The sequence below is a fragment of the Eulemur rufifrons genome, chromosome 15, assembly GCF_041146395.1.
Source record: "Eulemur rufifrons isolate Redbay chromosome 15, OSU_ERuf_1, whole genome shotgun sequence".
NCBI lineage: Eukaryota > Metazoa > Chordata > Mammalia > Primates > Lemuridae > Eulemur > Eulemur rufifrons.
The window spans coordinates 39392623-39409173 of record NC_090997.1 but is presented as its reverse complement, the minus strand read 5'-3'; the positions used below and the strand labels follow the sequence as shown (position 1 = coordinate 39409173).

Sequence of the window (16551 nt, the reverse complement as noted above, 5' to 3'; positions counted from 1 at the left end):
TTTTTGATCTTTCCGTGTATGTTAAGAGTCTACTGAACACATGCAAACATTCATTCAATTATATGTTAATTTGTTAATGAGTAGACCCCAAAGCTTATTTTCCATCGCTGTAGCAGGTTAAGACAAATATCCTTTCATTTTTTATAGGGACAACTTGCTCATATCCCTTCTCACGGTGAGAAGTATGTGCTGGTGTTGGTGAAAGAAACAGAACACACGTGAAATCAAGGTGAGTGACAGGTAAAGACCAAAGCACCTCGCCTACCTCATCTCTGCCCACAAAATACCCATTCTTTCCTGCCTTGTTTCCCAGGACTTATCCGGGGCGGATGCGAGGTCACCCGTGGGAAGACAGTGTGTGTACTTCTCCGCAGGGGCCTGATGCCGGGGAGGGAGGCGGAAGGAGGATGGGGACACTCGCGGGGAGAGGTCGCGAGGAGGGCCCAGGTGTCAGGCTCGGGCGCGTCAGGAGGAAGGGTGACGGATGGGTATGGGGGCGGCGCGCGCCTGCGCAGGTCTGGCTCCGGTCTCCCCCCAGACCGCAGCATCTCTGCGCAAGAGAGCACTAGCGCGCGGGAGGGAGGAGGGCTGCGCCGGCTCCCCCGCCCCCGCGCGGGCCCACGTGACGCCGGCGGAGGGGATTGGAGCGGCGGCGGCGAGAGGCGGCAGACTGGTGCAGCGCCGGGCGCTCGCGGCAAGACCTCCTCCTTCTCGTCGTCGTCGTCGTCGTCGTCGTCCTCCTCCTCCTCCTCCTCCTTCTGGGTGCCTTGACGACACCCTCTCGGCCCCGCTCGTCGACGTCGCTGCCACCGCATCCCCGCCGCTGAGGCGCTCAGAGGAGGAGGGAAGACGGAGCTGGGCCGCCGCGGTTAGAGGGGTCCCCGGCTGCCGCCCGCCCCCTCGGCCGTCGCCTCTGAGGTCGACCCTCTCGCGGGGTCTCCGCTTTCTCCTGCCTCAGCCGCCGCCGCCAGCGCCTGCTTGTCGCCGCGATGGGGCTCCTGGACTCGGAGCCGGGCAGTGTCCTTAACGTGGTGTCCACGGCGCTCAACGACACCGTGGAGTTCTACCGCTGGACCTGGTCCATCGCAGGTAAAGGCACTGGCTTCCCCATCCTCGCCTGGTCCTGCGGGCCGCTGCCGCGCGGGGGGCACCAGCCGTGGTCTCAGAGCGCCTGGGCCCCCGCGCTGCAGCCCCCGGCGCCCTTTGGCTGTTACGATGCTGCGGATCAGCGGAGGTGCCGGCGCGGGCATCTCGGTCGTGCACTGGTTAATCTGATCCGAACGTTAAGGCCTCCCCCGCCCCCTGCGACACTCGCACGGTTTTCCTCTGAGCTTCCACCGTCTCTCATCAGCTTCTCGGATGCGAGAGCTGACATATCAGATGGAGCCTGTTCAGCCAAGAGCTCATCACAGGAACCGCCCCACCCTATACTCCTTCATCTTCCCAGCTCATCTCAGAGTTCTGCCTTGTTCATAGGATTAGTTTTAACATTGAGTAATATTCTGCATGAAGAGAGGGCTGGGGAGAGGGGAGGGCTCCAATGGTCGCTGTCTTTTTGCTGCTTTAACCTCCTGGTTGCTTTGACCCAACCCTGCTAATATTTTCTTCTGTCTAGCTCATCCATCTGTAATGTCATTTGGGCTGAATAAACATTGGCTCCTTGAAACTTGAAGAACGTTAGTTTCTGAGGCATTTTTCAGCTGCAGATACGTTTGAAGTGATTGTCTGTAGTGGCTTGGCGCACTGCAGTGCGGTCAGGGGGAGGGGGAGGCTAAAACACCGGGGAAGAAATAAGTCTTTCGGAAGGGGGTCTCTACAGCAGCACCTAGAGGTTATCCCAGAAGTCTACATATGCACGGTTTTCTTAAAGCAGCAAACTTTTCCTTTAACTGTTGGAGTTCCTTTGGCTGGGCTGTCAATTTGTTGAGTTATGCTGCTTTCCTGGCGTCCAGTTGTGATATTATGGTATCTTTACATTTTGCCATTTATTTTTTCATTTGCTTCATTGCTTTTAAAGCACGTACAAGTTTTTTAAATCTAAAATTAGGTTTAAAGAATTTTAGAAATGCTCTTAGGAGGTAAATTTTTCTAGCCCTTTTGCATTTTCACACTGCATCCCATCAGTGGAGAGAATTAAGTTTCCATGTTGTGACTCTGTCTTCCCTCCTTAGAAATGAAAATGTTTTCCTGTAGTTTTTGTGTTTGTCGTTGTTAGAGTAAATGAACAGCGGCTACAGCATGAATATAATCGGATACGTGGGATATACATACGTTTGCTGGAATTATTTTTGTGTGAGACGAAATGATTCTTTGACACTGATGCTATGTTCACTTCTTTAGAAAGGTATATTCTTTTTCATAAGATCTCAAATGTGTCACTGGGAAATAAGCCATTTAATAAGTCATTACAACTGAAAATGGTTAAAAGACAGTTTTTTATGGAGTTTTTCTTCAAGTTTTTCTCCCATGTACCTGCAAAAACTGGGAAAGATGTGCCCTTCTCTTCATCTCTGTGATTTGAGTTCCTTAAACATTGCATCAGGGCTTCTCATTACACAATGGTGTGGAGCTGAATGTCAGACAAGCTCTTTGCAGGTAATTGCACTTTGCATACTTTGGAGTTTTTGAGGTTCTTCAATCTCCATATAGCTAGAGCCACACCCAGTAGTTCTCAGTTCTGTCATTCCCTTCCTATCCGGGAGGTTTCCCATCTCTAGAGTCTCAGAAAGAAAAATTGAGAGCAAAGGTAGAATACACTTTTCTGTGATGGTTGATTCTTTCCTAATGATGTTTGTGTAAAAAATACCACCACGAATGAAATAGGAAATTTTGTGCTGTTGCCTCATGTGAAAGCTTGCTACTGGTGAAGGGCATATAAAATAATATGATATTGTGGGCCAACCCTGAGAAGTGAGAGCAGTCACTGGAACCTCTCTCACAAGCAGGTCTGAGGGAAGGTATTTGCCCATGCTCTGACTATCCACTTACGAAACCTGACACTGCTTCCTTGCTTTCTGGAACAAGTTACCTTATGTAGGCAGATGGTATTTCTTAACCAGCAGAGAGGCTTAGTGGATATAGCCTGTTCTGCTTTACTGCTGTGTAAGGAGGAGTATTTTTTAGGTTCAGGCAGAACAGACTTGAAGTCTGTGGTGTCCCATTTTCTTTTACTCCTCCCCTTTCTATCCTCTCCATGTTCCTTTTCTTTGACTCATCACTCTGCTTGGATTCCAACGGGTTATCCTCTCGGCATCATTTCATAAAAATCTGGGAGGGGGGAGCCAAAGTAGAAAAGTAGCTTATTAGATGAGGTTGAAGAAAAGTTGGTGAATCAGAGGGAGAAATAAAAATGGGCGGGAGAGAAAGATGGACTTGAGAAATAGTGGTGAGTGTGGTGAAAAGATGCAAATTATTGCTTACAAGCAGTAAGCTAGGCTCCATGCCCTTGAGTGTTTGCATTCCTAGGGCTGTAGTTCTTTCTTTCTCTTTTATTAGTTCATTAAATGTTTCTCTCCATTGAGGGTTCTACTTGAGTATAAGTAAACTGTAACTGCTTTGCACTCTCATAAAGGAATAGGTATAGATTTGTAGAGTATGTTTGATGGTCCAAGAGATTTTTGCCCTAGGCAATCAGTTTCTGGAAAAATGTTATTTTGTGCTATTATATCAAATGGTGCTATTTAATAAAACATATCCAAAGCAATGTATTAAAACTAGGTTTCTCAAAGGCATATATCTAGCAAATACAGAATATGGTGCATAATGTGTTAACACTGAAAATGTTATTTTTACTATATTTTTAACACTTTGTACATTGGAATTGAAAGTTGGAAAGAGCTGTACTTTTAGAAAACAACAAAAATAATTTTTAATTTTTCTATATTATAGTTCTAGATATTTTAACAAGGAAGTTAATATTAGTATATTAGAGGAAAGTACAGACTGATGTGGAACTTTATACCAGTTGAGGGTGTTGGAGTAGGTACTCTGATGTCATTGTTTTTTTTCCTTCTTTTCTTTCACTTTATGGGTGTACTAAAATTATTAGGACCAGGATCCTAGACTCAAAGTGTATGTCTAATTAAGAAAAATTGTATATAAATTTTTTAAACAGATGAATCTAAATATTCCCCAGTCTATTCATACCCAAATTATCTACATTGTCCACTATATTAATTTATTATTCTTTTAATACATGTATATTATATCTTTTTGTGTACCTGACATTTAGCATAGAAACATCCTGGAAAGTTAGTAAGAATGCCTGCAATAAATCCAGGTGTCTCCTGAGCTGCTGTATTTCTTTTTGACTACATTTTTTAAAATAGCTGTTATTCATAGGGTATGGGTACACATGTCTGTTGGTTGGGGAGGGGTTGGCATTGCCCCTCTGTTCAGATACAGTACCCATAATTTTGGTGAAAGAATCATGTCTACTTGATAGTTGAAGTTAGAATATAAAAGGCCAGCCTAGCTGGGTCCTTGAATTCACTTAGGAGGGGGCAGAAGGGAGAAGGGATGAGTGGTACAGGAAGAGGGAGGACTCTTGTAGGATGACAAAATTTGGAAGCCAGGCTTAATATTATCATTCATTCTTTCCATATTCACTTGCCATGTGCAGGCACAGTTCTGGGCTCTGGGGAAAAAAGGAAGATACTTGGTCACTGCTCTCATGCAGCTTACAAAGTTTAGGGGAATCAGTGTCATTCCCCTTTCCTCCGTATCATGGTCTGAAGGCAGTGTGATCTTTCAGATTCAGGCCTAGCTGGGACCTAAGGAAGGTCAGAAAAGTCCTTCTCTGCTCTTTTCAGATCTATTTCTCTCACCTGTACCTCACTCTTGAGTTGTGAAAACAATATACAAGCTTCATTTTTAGAATATTTTAGCTGTTTCACCACAAGTGACTTACCCCTGCCCTTGAATGAGGAGTTGATGTGGGTATTGTGGGAGAGTATTTGAAGTAGGTTAGGGCAAAGAGTGTCAACGTCAAGGGGAACAGCCTGACTGAAAAACCACTGAAACAGGGAATGTGCTTAAGGGCCTGTGAGTCATCCAGGTTTGATGAAACTGGGGCTAGTGGGAGGAGACGTTTAACTCAGCTGGAATAAGCTGGGGTGAGCGTAGGTTTGTCTTAGGGATTACTAGGCCCCAAAGAAGCTGAGTTTTAAATGCTGTACCGTATGTTTATGTTAGTTTTCTAGGAGGGTAAACAATGCAGATTCTAAAATTGGTGTCAGGACACAGTTTTATACAGTTAGATTCTTTGGCTTAGGCAGAGATTTAAGAATTGTACCGATAATTGTATATCACACAGTGCTTTTGTGATCTTAAGAGCCACAGAGCATTTGGTCATCCTTTTAAAATTCAATTTGTTTCCTTACTTTTTCTCAAGTCTTATGATAATGTCATCTGTGAATGATTTAGCATTATTAACATAAGTATTATTTTTCATTTATTGAGCCACTTATTTCGAATTAGGCATGTATTAACACACAGAAATTAGCTGTGCAAACAGTCTGTCTTTTCTCACTTCAGATGGCTTTTTCTTCCTCCTCATTTTTAGGACATTTTGTGTGTTAACAAATCAAGGGGCTGTGGTTTTATTTTCCCTTAGAATGAGAATGTATTAGAATACATATATTTTTTAATCACACAGGTTTGGACTTTTGGAAAAGAGAGGCAAGGAAATACATGGCTTTTCAAAACCAGTGTGCAAATTAACTTTCTAACTTGGTCAGTCAGTATTCCTCTGTCCATAGACCTGCAGCTCTGGCCAACTTGGACAGTTAAGTAAAATGTGTGCATGTCCACATTTATGTTTCCCAGCACACCATTCCCCTTGCCTTAACTGACTTCAGAAACCTTTCACCAGAACCCAGCACAGTGGCCCTCCTCGCAAAGCCTTTCTTGTCCATGGTACCCTAGAGCAGTTTGTTCTCTCACATAAACCCATTGTCTTTAGTAGTTACTCACGTATTTCCTTGTGCCATTCTTTCTGTGACTTTAGTCTTGAACTGTTTAAACCTTCATTATTTTTTGCCTTTTCACTTCTTTGCATTTTTCTCTCCAGCATGGGGAGTATCCCATGTATTTGTTGATTTTGTATGTATGAAGAGATGACCCCCTTAATCTGGCATAATTTTGAATCATTATATATTCTGGTTGCTAAGCACTAATAAGGTTTTAGACCACACTAAATTACAGAAACCTTTTTTAAAATAATCTTTATTATCAGTTGATCACAAATTCAATTAATGTTGACTAAATTTAATGAATGAATGAAAGAATCAAACCATTAAATCATTTAGTAGCACAAAACAGAGATATAAAGTCAAGATTTCTAGAGATATAAAATCAGATATAATTGTTCTTTATTCTTCTTTGTCTATGCAGAAGTATTGCCATGTATGTGCAAGTGAGGAGGACAGTATGGTATCATGAAATGTAAAGAATTCTGGACTGGGATTTAGATGACCTAGGCTTTAGTCCTGAGTCAGTTGCTAATTAGTTGTGACAATTTGGACGAGTGAAGTTGCTTTTTCAATTCACAATTTTTTTTTCATCTGTAAATTAAGAGGGTTGAATTAGGTAATCTCTAAGGTCCTGCCTGGTTCTATAATTCTAGATATAGACGCCACTTACTTTATTTTTGGAATAAGTAAAGCAGATTCAAATAAATGTACATTAATCAGGAATTCAAAAACCTCATTCTATACAATAATTCAGATATTTACCAACAAAATTGTTATCAACACTGCACAAATAGTAAAAATAACAGATACATATTTGGTCCTTTTTACTTTTTCTTATCTGCTCCGTAAGAAATAGGTAGAAGAATAGAGAAACAAAGGATATAGATATTTAAGCATCTGCTTTGAAATAGCACTGTTTGTTGCTATACCACTATACCTATTGAATTATCTCAATATTTCTCACATAATCAAGAATTAACTATTTTGTCAGAAACCGTAGCAATAATATTAAAGAATAAAGTTACCTCAATTATATATTGCATTTATAATGTGATATGCAATTTCTGAGGATGGTTTATTATGTGTTTTTTGGGTCTCTTATTTCTACCTGTACCATGAGAGGGGCTGAACTATATAATCGTAAGACTATTGAATCCTCATAGTATCTCCTAAAATATGGCTTATATATAAATTTAAACTCGATCTTATTTAGTTTATATTTTTTCTGCAGAAAATGTAAAATATTGTTATACATCATTCCAAAAGGTTTTCTATTATAGGTACTTTATATATGTGCATTTTGACTTAAGTTTAGAAATATGGCTTAAAATTTTTGTAAAATTGCTAAAAGTATATAAGGTCTCATAGAAAGGGGAAAATAAAAGAAAGTAAATGGTTTTGGTATAAGGATGTTTCTTAACTAATCAAAATATTAATTTTTTTTTCAAAATATTAATTTTTAAAGTCTTTTGTCATATCGTTTTCTTAATGGAATATTGTCATTCGTAAACAAATACGTTGGTATAGGTGTTCTATTTATGATTATATTTTAATTAGAATATAAGCTTTGGGATTTGAAAGACAAATGCATTAATCCACTGAAGGAATCAGTTACTCACTGTCAGGTGTAATCATATAAAAGCATTTGTGGTTTTGAACTGCAGCATTCAAAGGAGGAAGCTTTTCTCTTTTCATTTTTATTTGTTTTTCAAATTAAAACCTTGGCACAGATGTGTGTTGTTAAGAATTTCATATATTTTTGCATACTTATGTTCATGGCAGCGTTATTCACACTAGCCATGAGGTAGAAATAACCCAAATGTCTATTGGTAGATAAATGGATACACAAAATGTGGTATATACAAAAAATGGAATATTATTCAGCCTTAAAAAGGAAGGAATTTTGACATATACTACAACAAAGATGAACCTTGAGGACATTATACTAAATGAAATAGTCCAGTCAAAAAAAGATAGTTATATATGTGGAATTATGATTCCATTTATATGGACTCTCTAAAGTAGTCAAATTCATAGAGACAGAAGGTAGAATGGTGGTTGTCAAAGGTTAGGGGCAGGGAGAAATGTGGAGTTGTTTAATGGGTATAGAGTTTCAGTATTACAGGACAAAAAAGTTTTGGAGATTGGTTGTACAATGATGTGAATATACTTAATACTACTGGACTATATACTTAAAATGATTAAGATTATAAATTTTGTATTTTTTTACCACAATTAAAGAATTTCATATATAATTAATATAATAGCACATAAAATGAAGAAATTATCTTCAGTGTTTAAAGGTAAAACAGTTGATTCTTTTATTCTCTTGGGGGTTTTTTTAGCAAAGTAAAATGGTTTTATAAAGACAATATATAGCTGTTGGCTTTAAAAAGCATGCAAGTGGCTGGAAAGTAGCAACTAACAAGGAAGACAACTTTGGCTTTGTACTTTGCTTTACAGTTTTATCAAGAACTTCACAGCAACCCTGGGAGATAGGCCTCGAAGGCATTATTTCCATATATTTAGAAGTCCCTGAGATTTATGGACATTAAATAACTTGCAGATGATCACTTAGTAGAAATTGGTGTAAAGAGGTTGATTTGTCTCTAGCCCAGTCCACTTGTCTTCCCATCACACTAGCCAAGCAGGAAAGAAATAATCAGGCCTTGACTGTGTATCTCTCTTATTTTATTTTTTCTTATACTGCTACCTTATCTACAAAGTATCACCATTTACAATACTAAATCTGAACAAAGTCATAATGTCACCAGAGATAGTTTAAAGAAAGACATCTGAAATGCTTAAAGGTACTATAAAGGCTGGTATATGAGATTAAACTAGAAAGTGATATTTATTAATATTTATATACATTTATATATTTATATACTTACACTATATATAAATATATATAAAATATAAAAAGTGAGAGGCTGAGAAGATGAAGTTGACTTTTTTAATATGAGGGAGTAATAGGAGTGTAAAAAAAGTATATTCAAAGTGAATTATGAAAGTGTTTGATAAATTACATAATACAAGAACTAGAAACTATTGTTAATTAGTGAAAGGGTAATAAATTCAGGACTAATAGCATTTTACCCAGTGGATGTTCAATTTATATGACTGTTAGAGCCAAGAGAAGGTTTTGATCAAAGTTCCCATTCATATACATACACTCAACAATAGTCTAAAAGTATCTTCAGTCTCTGTTGCTAAAGGGAAATACCATTTCAGTTTTCAAGTTTTGAGATCATTGGCAGCACTGAGTGGATATTTGGACTTGGAACTCCCAGATTAATGCAGACAGGACGTTTTATGACCACTATTTTTTCTGAGAAGCCCAGCAAAATGTGGCAACAGAAGAGAAGGAAACTACTTACCTGCTTTCCAGTCTTGGCTTTCAAGATATGTTATTATTCTTCAGATGTCTCTCTTGATACATATTTTATTCATTGGCGTTGTTTCTATCTCCCCTGTGAAATGGCTTTTATGAGTATGCCATTTTTTTAATATCCAAAATGTATTTATTGAGATGGTTTCCCAGTCATTCAAGCACGGTACTTTCAGTGCTGCTTCCTTCTGAAGGACCGTCCTTCTGAAAGCCTTGCTTTTCCTCCCGTAGGCTGGCAGAGGACAGTGGAGCAAGCAACACACAAAACTACTGTTTGTGCTTGGCTGAACACCATGGTGATTTTATAGCATCCTGGGCATTTCACATCCATGAAGTAGGAATTGGGGCTCTGCACCAGGCGCTTCTTCTTGTGTTTCCTCTTCTCCTCTTCTGGAGGGGGATGAAGGAGATTCTTTTAGAGAGACATGTTCTCATGGGAAGGCCATCACCGTCGGAAAGGGCAAATATGTCATTTTTTAAAGTCATGAATTCAATACCCACTTCACATGATGTAACTTACTACCATTTACTGAGCTTCTAGTATAGACTATTGTGGACTAAAGATGCTGTGGCAATGCAGTTTATACACCTTACATTTAATCTTCATAGCATCTCTATAAGTTAGGTATTATTTAGCTATCAATAGATAAAGAAATAGACTTAAAACTACAAAGCTGGAAAAAAATAACGGAGCTGAGGTGGAATCACGATCTTTCTCCTTCCCAAGACAATAACCTTTTTATAATGCAGGATAGCCTACCTATTCATTTAACAAATACTGTTTTATAGCCCAGTAGTAATAGTGAACATTTATTGGATGCTTACTGTCAGACACTGTGTCTAGTATTTTATGTGTAGTATCACATTTAATTCTCATATTCCTTTGGACTGGATACTGTTATTGTTCCCATTTTCCAGGTAAGTAAACTGACCTTCTCTGGATGTTATTCACCTAATACTAACCCTCCCAAATGAAATTTCAGAGTAACCAGCCTTCAGCTTGAATCACGTATTGATTCCTTCTCCTCATCTATGTTATTGTCTTTTCCCCTTTACGGTTTCTGAATTCATCCTTATTTGTCTGCTTTCTATAGGAAATTTTATAATTTCTCTCACTTTTTACCATTATTATGATCTCTATTCAGGCAAACTTGCAACCAGAATTCTTTTTTCCTCTGTTTTTTACCTCCTCCCTCCATAATTTCAGTCTGTTGGGTGTGACTATTACACAACTGAGTCACATAAGACGTCTTTGCCCTTGTGTTTTAGCGCTGTGCTGAGCTGCTCTCAGGCGGTCTGCTCCTGCACACCTCGACACACCGCGGCTTTCCCCTCCCTTGCTGGGGAAGCTCTCTGTTCCCTACTCTCTGCCCATCGCACTCTGACCTCTTTGTAATATTTTAGCCCAGCCTCTGTCTTGTCTACCTCTGTAATTCTGCAGAAGCTGCCCTTTCCTCACGTTCATCCAGGTGCTCTTCCAAATTCAAACCTTCCATCCTCTTTCCTGAGTACACAGGAGCTTAGAACAGAAATTTCCCATTAATCATTCTGACTAAACAGGAAATTGATCAGACTGTCCTTCACCCACCACCTTCAGAATCTGTGTTTTATTTGTAGAGTATATCTCAGCTCGTTCATTTCCTGCCCCATTTTGTCCGGTTGTAGGAAGGCCCTTCTCGTCCAGTTCTGCCTTTTTCACCTCACTGATACTCAAGCTCTTACTTGGCTTGAGGAATATATTAAGCATCATATTTTACATTCTAGTAGAGGCCTTAAGGTGTTATTTAGTTTACTCCCTATCTAGAGATACGATCTTTCTCAGACTCTTCTTGACAACAGTCATCTATGGTTTTTGTTAAAAATTTCTTTTAACAAATGTTTAAGGACTTTGATATCAGGCATTGTTATAGTGGTACAGCAAGGGATAGGGCTGTGGCCTTGGCCTTCATGACATCTGTAATAAATGGAGGAAGACATTGACTGTCTCCTTAAGACAAAGACCACAGTTTCCCTTTGGAGTGCTTTTAGTGTACAATGTGACATTATACTAATGGGTAACCTTTATTTTTGTGTAGTTAGTAAAGGCAAATGGATTTTTTAACAATATCACTTAGTATATCAGTGGTGATTAGTAGCCAGATATTAAAAAGGAGTTAATTTGCAACTGTTGCTTTTAACTTATTAAAAAAGGATGAATAAAGTAGTAATGTATAGTACAGACTTCTTTTTTTTCTTTTTTCTCTTCTTGCAATTTAGAATTATGTATAATACAGACTTCTTGATGTCTTGAATATACTCCTGAAGCTACTCAATATTTAGGGTTTGCTACCTATGTGTTCTTTAGTTTATGGTAGATTAAACATATGTGGATTCTGTTAGAAGAAAAGGAGTTGGCTGATTTATATAGGTAGAATCTGGGAACAAATCAAGCAAACTTTTATGTAACTTTTGATTATATGTTATATAAAGTAGGTTCACATTTCCGAGTAGACCAGAGCAGTGCTTCTTTACCATGCTAAGTCACTGTGGAATCTTATTAAAATGCAGATCCCGGTTCAGTAGTTCTGGGGTGAGGCCTGAGATTCTGCATTTCTTGGAAGCTTCCAGGTGATGCTTTTCTGCTGATGCATGGACCACACTTTGAGTAGCAAGGGAATGGAGTATTCTTAATTTCTTTTACAATCATCTACTACTTACTATTAATATTATGGATAAAGAAGAATTTTTAAATGTGCTTAAGTTATTTAAAAATCAAATGAGGGCATATATTTTTATAGAACGTTTAATTGTTTTTTACTTTAACGGGGACTTTGTATATCTTCTAGAACCATAGTATATTGATCAGTAACTGTTGCTCATTTTACCTGAATCAAAAGGGCAATGATTTAGATAATCTTATTGTCACCCTTATTTTGCATATGAGGAAGTGGTGGCTCAGAGTTTCAGGTTCATAGTCATAGGGCTAAAAAATGACAGAGCTAGAATCTGGTTCTTCTTAATTCAAGCATTGTCCCTTACCCCTATGTCAAGCTGCCTGTGCTCCATGTGACTCCCTTTGCCATCATCTAAGATTATTTCCTACTATAATCTTGTGTTCCTTCCATTTAGTTCTTCTAGGAATTTGGATGTTCTAAAAATTTAAAAGTTTACTGATTTTTCTTTTGGAAAATGATAGTAAAACTTTACTAGCTTAGACTACTTGAGGAAGATAGTTCATTCTGACTGGTGGAAATCCGGAGTTACAGAAAGCTTTAAAAGAAAACAGCCTTTCAAAAAAGTAGGTCTATTAGAGATTTTTAAGGAAGTTGCTTTAATAAACATAACAATAATTTGTTGCATTAAATATAGTTGTTTGATTATATAGTATCTTCTATATAAGTAGAGGATACTAGGGTTACTTGAAATCTATTGGATTACAAGAATTTTATTTTTTATTAAAATCTGCTTGATATTATAAAAAAGAAGTTTTTAAAAATAGCCTCTCTACTTAATTTAAAAAATTCAGAGTTCATGAGAATTTTTATGTATTTTTTTTTCTGTAAAAGGCCAGGAAACAAAAAAGAGAGCATTTTTATGTATTTGATCTCCTAAATCAATAAATACAGAATTATAAAATATTGCTTTCTCAGCATATAAGTCATAAAATGTTCTGTCTTCTCCATATAAACTCTTCTCCTAAGTTTAATTATTGATAGTAATTTTTCTTTAATTTGGCTCAACTCTCCTCTTGGAAGAGAGAGGAGGAGAGGTTTAATCATTGTCAATACTAATGACAATGCCAACATTTATTGAGCTCTTTCTCTATGTCAGACACTATACACATATTATCTTATTCCTCACAACCTTATATTATCATCCACAAGGCAAGAGAGATTAAGGATCTTCATGAACTTATTCATCTGGTAAGTGAGGATTCTAATGCTGGTAAGTCTGATTTGAGAGTCCCCATTCAGAGCATAGGTTGGGGGAAAAAGTTCTAGAAGACATTGAAGGGCTTGATTTTTAAGGGAAAGGGCTCAGATTATTCCTGACCTAAGACACACTTGTATTAAGATTTAGAACGGGGAGAGAATAGGGTGCAGCTGAAGGGAATGAATGACTTCGTGGCATCCATATGTGCTAGGAACTTTCACATACTTTAGTGCATTTTATCATTACTTACAACTCTATGAGGTAGTTGTTTCCCCATTAAAAAAAAAGAACAGAACAGGTGATTCTCCAGCCATAGATTCTGTTGCCCATCCCCTCCCTTTGAAAATGTCTTGCTCTCTTGGTCTCTGTGACATAGTTTTCTCTTTTCCTGCCTCTCTGGCTGATTTGCTTCCATTTCACCCAGTCTGCCTCAAGTGTCCCTGGTTCAATCTTTTTTCATGTTGTTCTCTCTCCATGCTCTTTCCCCTGTGATCTCAAACTCCAGTGTGGTCTTCACTGTCACTGGTTCCTCTGTGTGTCCACAGCCCTGCAGCTCCAGAGCCTGCTGGGTGCCTCCACCTCAGTATCCTACAGGTGGCTCAAACATGAGACGGTTAATATCCACTGATCATTTCCTCCCAGACCTGCTCCTCTTCCTTCATACTCTGTCCTGGATCACGATATACTATGTGTGCTGCCAGCTACGCCAGAAATCTGGAACTAATCCAGAACTTTTCTTTTACTCTCACGTTTCACATCCGTAAAAGTCACACGGTCTGTAGACTTTACCCTCGGAACCTTCATGTCTGCCTCTCCTGTCTGTGGCCACTGCAGCCCCCTGAATCCAGATTTCCATCATTTCTCGCATTATAGTGGACTCCAAGTCTTGCTGCCTATCACAATCACCGTGGGAACTTGGAGATCATGGTGCCAGGCCTCACCTGCAGAGATTTTGATTCAGCAGATCTGGGGTGGAGCCTGGGAATCCATATTTTTAAAAACAACATGATTCTTAATGGGCAGTCTAGATCCAGCGGGTTTTCCTGCCTCTTGACATATCCCCTTCCCCTTCAGTCCACCCCACTGCCTCCACCATGATCTTTTAAAAGCCAAAATCAATCAGATATCTTCTCATTATTTACATGATAAGTTCTAGCCTCCATGGCATAATTTCTAAGACCCTCTAAGGAATCCTCACAGTCATTTTCTGCCCTCTTCCCTTGTATATATCCTCTACTACAGGCCTGCTTAGTTTACAAAATAAGTGTTTAATTTCTTGCTTCTGTACTGTTTAGATATTCGGTTCTCTCGGAGTGCTCAGATACTCACATTTGCCTATCTGTTGTCATTGTACTAAGGGAACTTTTGTAGGTCTCTCTAATGTTGCTCTCTGGAAAAAGAATGCTTTTCTTCTGCCTGTCTGCTTGACAAATTCCTCCTCTTTGAAAAAAAGTTCACATGTCTCTTGTTGAGGCCTGCCTTGTTCCCCTTTCTGGTCCTACCACTGTATTTAAGACACTCCTCTGATATGGCACTCCTACTGCATAGCAATTGAGTTATCGTATCTGTCTCCGCCTCTAATAGATAACGAGCTTTGAGAGGTTAGAGACCAAGTAACCTGCCCCAAATCACTTAGCTCAAAGGAGTAGAATGTCTGACTTCAAAGTCTGTTCTATTCCACTATGCTGTGTGATCTTAAGATACAAATCAGACTAAGAATAAAAACTTGGTGGTGGAGTATGTTCAAGGGAAAAACCATTTTAGATAGACCATCCTCTCCCCCCCCATTAATTTACTCCTTTTAGTAAAGTTTGTGAGTTTTGACAAACACGGTTATGTAACTATTATGTGGCCTCTTTTTTTTTTTTTTTTTTTTTGAGACAGAGTCTCACTCTGTTGCCCAGGCTAGAGTGAGTGCCGTGGCGTCAGCCTAGCTCACAGCAACCTCAAACTCCTGAGCTCAAGCGATCCTCCTGTCTCAGCCTCCCGAGTAGCTGGGACTACAGGCATGCACCACCATGCCCGGCTAATTTTTTCTATATATATTTTTAGTTGTCCATATAATTTTTTTCTATTTTTAGTAGAGACGGGGTCTCGCTCTTGCTCAGGGTGGTCTCGAACTCCTGAGCTCAAACGATCCGCCCACCTCGGCCTCCCAGAGTGCTAGGATTACAGGCGTGAGCCACCGCGCCCAGCCTATGTGGCTTCTTAATATAGATAAACTTGTATTATTGCTGACAAATTAATGCTTGTAAACAAATCAGTCCCACTTGGCATGTGCATTATGAATCAGTCAAAATATTCTCCTCGGAAGCTATTTCTTGAGAAAGGTAATCCTTAAGTGTCTGGAAAGGTTAAAATAATGTGTCTTAGTAATTCTCATTATTAAAATAAAATCTTTTTCTGAGCTTGATTTGCTATAGTATTTGGCTTTAGGTTTGCTTAAATTTAGTTTACAGGCCAGGTGCAGTGGCTCACACCTGTAGTCCTAGCACTCTGGGAGGCCAAGACAGGAGGATCACTTGAGGTCAAGACTTGAAAGCCAGCTTGAGCAAGAGTGAGACACCCCCCCTACAAAAAATAGAAAACTTAGCTGGGTGTGGTGGCACGTGCCTGTAGTCCCGGTTATCCAGGAGGCTGAGGCTTAAGACCAGGAGTTTGAGGTTGCTGTGAGCTATGATGATGCCACTGTATTCTAGCCAGGGCGACAGAGTGAGAATCTGTCTCTCAAAGAAAAAAAAAAAAAAAAAATTAGTTTAAAACTAGAATAGAGAAACTATTACCAAAGGAGACAGCTCCTTCTACATACCGAAGGAAAGCCAGTGGTTAGAAATTTTCTGAATTTAGGTGAAATTGCTCTCTGTATAACTTCTTCTCATTGGTTCTAATTCTACCCTCTGAAACTAAAGAATAAATCTGATCTCTCATAAGTTCTTTTAGTATTTGATGAGACCTCTTTCTCTTTTCGAGGCCAGACGTCTTTGGTCTTTTCCCCTCAGTCTGTGTCATAACTTCCAAAGCATCCATGATCCTGGCCCAGGTCTGCCCAAAGCAGCACCCAATTGAACTGTGAGACTCTCTCATTTGAGTATCTCTTGTCATTCTTTCTACTGAGGGAACTCTTGAAGCTCTCTCAGGTTTTCTTTACCTTGAAGGAACAGTCTTAAAATATAACATTTGTACCTGTAATTCAGAAAGAAATTGATGGGAAATTTTCCCACTTACAATCCAAGTACATGATGACTGAGTAGTCCTAGAATAGCTGCCACAGTAGAA

At 39.2% G+C, this 16551-nt stretch overlaps 2 protein-coding genes across 2 annotated transcripts in view; one reads left to right on the top strand and one right to left on the bottom strand.

Moving 5' to 3' along the window:
- Positions 1 to 989: 989 nt before the first annotated feature.
- ELOVL4 (ELOVL fatty acid elongase 4) overlaps positions 990 to 16551 on the top strand; it is a 29781-nt gene continuing 14219 nt past the window's right edge. Inside the window, exon 1 of the mRNA XM_069488692.1 lies at positions 990 to 1089. Coding sequence (XP_069344793.1) covers positions 990 to 1089 — 100 coding nt within the window. The remainder of the gene's footprint in view (positions 1090 to 16551) is intronic.
- LOC138395557 (small ribosomal subunit protein eS27-like) lies at positions 9536 to 9790 on the bottom strand. Its single transcript, XM_069488424.1, has one exon. It carries the CDS (start codon positions 9692 to 9694, stop codon positions 9536 to 9538), a length of 159 nt encoding a protein of 52 aa, XP_069344525.1. The 5' UTR covers positions 9695 to 9790.